Source organism: Echinops telfairi, unplaced genomic scaffold (genome assembly GCF_000313985.2).
Source record: "Echinops telfairi isolate 266 unplaced genomic scaffold, ASM31398v2 ScPeMD7_2291;HRSCAF=2852, whole genome shotgun sequence".
Classification (NCBI taxonomy): domain Eukaryota; kingdom Metazoa; phylum Chordata; class Mammalia; order Afrosoricida; family Tenrecidae; genus Echinops; species Echinops telfairi.
In genome coordinates, this window is record NW_022106189.1 from 20,098,559 (window position 1) to 20,104,230 (window position 5,672).

The following is a 5,672-nucleotide window of genomic DNA, read 5'->3' on the forward strand; positions in this document are numbered from 1 at the left end:
GGGCTGTGGTTTCAGAGTCCCCAGGGAATGAGTTTGGGGTCTCCACTGTCAGCAAAGGTCTTCCCACGCTGGTGCTCCTGTGCATCCTGTCCTCTTCCCCTTCCGTGCCCCGGGGGTCCCAGGCCCCTAGGACTTGGCAGGTCTGGGCCCAGAGCTTCCCACAGCCTTCTCTCCACAGTCTGGGCACCGAGCACAGCTTCCGGATCTACTTCTCCAAGCAGGAGGAGGCCAGGAAAGTACTGAGGTAATTCCTAGACAGCAGGAGCAAGTGGGGAGAGGCGGTCTCCCTGTGGTGGTCTCCCTGCTGGCTTCTTTATTGAGCCCCCCCACCCCACCCCTTCCTTCAGAAACTCCACGTCTGCTGGCTCCTCTGTCCTCCAGGGCCCCACTAGCCCTTGGATAGGACTTTGACAGTGCCCGTGTGCCCAGGAGCCGCATCCTGGCTGTAAAGCTGGGTCAATGATGGAGTTGCCAACAGTAGCAGACTCTGGAGCCACCGGGGGTGGAGGGGCCAGGGGGGAGGACATCCCAGCTCCACCACTTACCAGCTGGGTGGCTTTGCACAAGTCAGTGAACATCTCTGTGCCCCAGTTCCCTAGTTGTGAAATGGGGATAAGGGGGTGGTGATAGACAGACCCCTTGGGAATTAAACGAGTGTTGGATGGGTTGCTACTCCCACCACTGACACCCCTGGGCTCTGGCCTTTTCTCAGCCTCACGTCTTGCAGTCAGTTCCTCACCAGGTGTTAGCTCAGCTGGGGCCCAGGCCTCCTAAGGGGTCTGCCCCTGGCCAGGCAGCCTCCAGCCCCCTGGGCCGCAGAAGCCAGAGAGGTCATCCCCACCCCCATGAATAGGCCTCTCCTCCGCTCTCAGCTTTTCACTGGCTCCATCAGGGTCGATCACTGCATGTTCATCCAGCACTCAATCCGGCATCTCCTCCTCCTCCTCCTCCTCCTCCTCCTCCTCCTCCTCCGCCTCCTCCTCCTCCTCCTCCTCCTCCACACACACACACACCCCACACCCCCACCCCCGCCATGGGATTCTGCTGGGCTCTCTTCTCAGTGGTGGGAGACGGTGGTCTGAGGAGAGCCCCCAGGCCCTCCAACCTCTCATAGAGGGGGTTGGCCATCGGTGGCCAGCGTGTGAGCTTGGGTCAGGCAGTGTCCCCATCTGCAAGGGATGCTCACTGCGAGGCATGGACAAGACCCCGCCTGTGCCCGCAGGGCCACCCCACGCCTAGCCCACCGGCCCAGCTCCCGGGTGGCTTCTTCCTCACACGGAGACAGGGTGCCCCGGGGGCAGGAAAGTACCCCTGTGGGCTCTTCTTCGGCACTGTCCAGGCCTTTATACTTCATGAGGCCCCCCCACACCGCAGAGCCCTGCCCTCAGGGGCCCCACCACAGCATGCCCTTGCCCTCTGCTCTCAGGCTAAACGGATGCAGCGTCCTGCCGGAGCATGTACCCAGACTGGCCAGTGGCCTCAGCCAGGCCCCCCAGCTGACAGAGCTCACGTGAGTAACGGCCCAACCTGGGGGGAGAGCCGGGGGAGGGGGCACGTGCGGCTCTGCCAGAGCCACTTGCATACTGACTTCTGTCCCCAGACTGACCAGATGTGGCCTGGACCTGGGGCAGCTGACCGTCCTCCTGAGCCTGGTGCGGCGGCCAGCAGGGCTGCTCTGCCTCCAGTACGGGATCCTTTTCTGCTTCCTCCCTCCCTGGGGGAGGGGTGGTATGCATGGGGGGGGTGGGGGGACAAGGCCCTGGAGTAAGGTCCTGCCCCCAGGGCCTCCCTGAGGCCCAGAGAAGCCATCCCTTCCCTCTCCAGAACGGGCCTGGCCTGGGGGGCTGACACAAGTCGCATCCTGAAACCTTCAGCAAAACACCTCCCCCAGAGACGCTGCTACCCCAGAGTACAGAAAATCCGGTTTCAAACTCAGATGTCCGCCCCTTCGCTCCAACCACGCTAATACTTTGCCGTGTTTGCGTGGGCACGTTCTAGACCCCGTGCCCGCTGGCTCCCAAGTAGGTCAGTCATCGTGACTCTTTAAGACCAAAGGACACCCCCGCTGTCACCGTGATTAAAACACACGGCGATTCCTTAATGTCTCGGGTTCCTCGATCCACTCGGAAACTTCACCACTGCCCCTCAACCGGGACAGCTGACTTCTCAGGCCCAGGAGCCGGCAGGGGCCCTGGCTTTCCTTCTGCATCACATGCCTGGCAGTGTCCCGCCAAGGACACGGCATCTTGCTGCCGGCCGCCCCCGCCCCCTCTGGCTGCACCCCCCTTCCTGGTGTTCTAAAGCTTGTTCCGCTAAGCCCCCGCTGCCCCAGAAACGGGAGTTTAGCCGGGAGGTCCCACTGGCAGGACTTCTTGCCATGGCCATGGCCAGGCCCCGGCCCGGTTGCTCCCCCAACCCAACGCCTCTTGCCGGAAGAGATACAGGCACAGCCCTAGAAATCCACCCGGACGGACACGGTGCTCTCAGAAGAGCAGGACTGTTTTCAATGGCTCTCCTTTCCCCTGCGTCCACATGAATGCACTCGCTCATTAGTAAATAGGAGAGGTTTTTTTTTAGAAAAGAAAATTAAAAAAAAAAAATCACCCGGGAGAATCCCCACCACTGAGACAGCCGCCATGGAATCGCTTGCCCCCGCCCCGTGTCTCCTCTCGCTCCCTAACTCTTTCCTCCTTTCCTTCCTGTTCTGAACAAAGCGCAGCTGTGTCTGGGGGCGTGTCTTGCGTCCTTATCTGTGTCCAGCAATAGCACTCTGAAACATTCACGCTTTCCTCCCTGGATTGTTGCATGATAATTATGGGACTAAGGATGATATCAATGTTCTTTTGTGGATGCTTTTAAAATAAGGTGGGGGGGGATCAAAAGCCTCTAGGTGCCCCGGCCCTCCTCCTTGCTCCCCTGCCCCACTGTGGCTGGCTGGAGCATGACCCCCCACCCCCCCGCACCCCCACCACCCAGGAGACCTCAACTGAGTCTGCTTCTGTGGCAGGGTGGAGGAGCCGTGGGTTCGCAGAGCCGGGCTGTCCACGCTGCTGAATGCCAGTGCCCAGGCCTCAGGCCACGTCACCCAAGTAAGGTGAGTCCGGGAGGTGGCACCCAGGGATTCATCATCCAGTCATGGCCCTTGGGACCTTCCCTCCTCTCGACATTGCTCCCTCGTCCTGTGGCGTAGCAGCTGTGCCCCCAAGGTGGCATGCATGAGCGGGCCTCTGTCACAGTGCAGCCACAGTGCCGCAAGGAGGAGCGGCCTGGGATTGTTGTTAAGGCCTGAGACATCTCCCCGGGAGCACACTGGCATTCCAGCCTGTCTGCCCCTGCAGTGGCCACCCAGCCCACAGCTTTGTGGCCTGAGGTGACAGTCGCACTGAGTGGCTGTCAAATGCCTTTGCCGTCTCATGGGCCGACCTCCAGTACCCACTAAGGCCCTGGCTGGCCCAAGCCCATGGCTTTTCTGACCTTCCCTCCTGATCTAGAGAAAGGGTGAGCTCACCCCCACTGGGTGGGGCGGAGGGAACGGTGGCACAGAAGCCCACCCTTCTCCACTCGCTTGCTGCCCGGAGGGCCCCAGGAAGGCCCTGGGAGGGAGGCCATTAATCACCACCCCAACATTGCCCTCAGCCCTTTCCCCAATGAAGGCCCTGAGCACACCCTGTGAAGATAGCCCCCCCACCCCCACCCACTGCTGCACTGTGGTCCTGAGCGCTCCCTCAGTACCTTCCTGAACTTCCCTGGGAGTCCCCTCGAGGCTCTCCATCCGAAAAGGTTCCCCTCTTTCTGGTTTCCTCTTAAAATGGTTGGAAAGGCAAGACTTTGGGTGTCTGCCATCAGGGACCACGGACTTGCTCACCTGGAAGCGGGGCCTCGCTGGGGAGAAGGGGACCCAGGTCTGGCCACCCGCCCGGGCCTCCCACAGCTCCCTCCTTCCTCCCCAGCATCTCGGAGACCCAGCAGCGGCTCTGTGTCCAGCTGGAATTCCCCTGTCCAGGGGAGAAGCCGGAGGCCATGGCCCTCAGGTGGGAGCCAGTAGCCAGAAACCCTGGGGTGGGGCACGGCTGCTTCTGACCAATAGTTCTCACGCCCCAAGTCTCTGCGTGACCTAGGAGGGCTGATGATGTCACCCCAAGAGCCTCAAGCTTCCCCTTGGCCTTTGGCCTGGGGCTGTTTCCTCTGCTCAGCACACTCTCTTCCCACGCCCCTTCTCTCGCCTTCCCCGGCCGACTTCCCCTCAGCCTTCAGGGTGCAGCGCTAATGCCTCAGGGTTTGAGCCCCAGAATGCTGAGACGGATCCCGTCCCCGGTCACTCCCAAGTCATTGCCACTTCTGGCTCTTTGCGACCCCACAGGACAGGGTAGAGCTGCCCCTGCGGGCTTCTGAGACTGTAACTACTGGAGTAGAAAGCCCTGCCTTTCTTCCGAGGAGCGGCTGGTGGTTTCAAACCGCTGACCTCGTAGTTAGCAGCCCGGCTGGAAACCACTAGTCCTCCTGTTTGACTGCTTGGAGTCAGTGTCTCTGGTCCGTGGTCTGCAGGTTTGGAAACGAGAATAAGTCACCCCTTGGGGGTGGCTGCAGCCCCGCAGGACACATTTTGGGAACTAGAGCATGGCTGGATGCCAGCCCTGACCCTCTCCTTAACTGGGTGCCCTGGTACAGTCAGCAACCCGCACAACCGTACTGCTCACCCAGCCTGGGCTCCTCCTCCACAACAGGTCTGGCAACAGAAACCCGGATGAGAGGCCTTTATTTTGGTTAACATCTCGTTGCCCCATTCCCGTAAGCTCCTTTTGGACAGAGGCTGGGTCCCTGCTCTTCAGAGCTGCCCTTCCCTGTCTGCTCCCAGGCTGGCCCCGTGTGACTTTGGGAACCCCCACAGCCTTCCCGTCAGGGTGCCGATGGAGACATATGCCAGGCTGCGGCGGCTCAGGTCAGTTCCCCGGGTCTGGGGCCCTGAGTGCTCTGGCTGGTCAGGTCGGATGGGTGCAGGCAGAGCCAGTTAGGTGAGATGGAGCCAGTACTCGGCTCTGGCATTCCCACTGCTCTGGGCAGCTGAGGAGACCCCTAACGGAGCATGGGGAGCCCTGACTGGCCTATGGGAGCTTCTGGGTGGCCGCCTATCTGTATGTGGCACCTTAGGGTGCCTCCAACCCCGTCAGTCTTCTGGAATATGCTTGGGTCTTTTCAGTTTGTCCCAGGTGAACCTTTCTGATGCCAGCTTCCTGCTGTCCCTCTCGGAGCTGAAGACATTCCGGTAAGCAGACAGCACGCCCGCCTGGCCCGTACACTGCCTGCGGTCCCCTGCCGTGGCCTCTGAGGAATTCTGGGGCCCTGGAGACATGAGGTGGTGGCAAGGAAGCGATTGCCTTTTCAGTACTCTTTCTTGTCTTCCTTCCCCTTTATTTTGTATGTTTTTAACCTTTCATTTGGGGATCACTGCTCCGTAACGGGACAGGTGCACAGGTATGAGAATGTCCTTATGCACCGAGTGCACCCACGCTGGGTCCTTTCCCGTGCATCTCTCGAGTCCTCCCTCCCTGCTCCTTCCCGCTCCCCACTCTCTCCCTTACCTGCCTTCCTCTCTCCTCTCACTCTTTCTGAACCCCTTGAAAGTGAATTACTCCGACTTCCACCAGCTGTCCTTTAGCTCCATCACCTACCCT

The 5,672-nt window shown here is 60.5% G+C and overlaps 1 protein-coding gene across 1 annotated transcript in view; it reads left to right on the top strand.

Moving 5' to 3' along the window:
- Positions 1 to 5,672, top strand: part of NLRC5 (NLR family CARD domain containing 5) — a 68,848-nt gene that overhangs the window by 47,976 nt on the left and 15,200 nt on the right. The window contains exons 28-34 of the mRNA XM_045293895.1: positions 179 to 244; positions 1,427 to 1,510; positions 1,601 to 1,684; positions 3,008 to 3,094; positions 3,951 to 4,031; positions 4,856 to 4,939; positions 5,198 to 5,263. Coding sequence (XP_045149830.1) covers positions 179 to 244; positions 1,427 to 1,510; positions 1,601 to 1,684; positions 3,008 to 3,094; positions 3,951 to 4,031; positions 4,856 to 4,939; positions 5,198 to 5,263 — 552 coding nt within the window. The remainder of the gene's footprint in view (positions 1 to 178; positions 245 to 1,426; positions 1,511 to 1,600; positions 1,685 to 3,007; positions 3,095 to 3,950; positions 4,032 to 4,855; positions 4,940 to 5,197; positions 5,264 to 5,672) is intronic.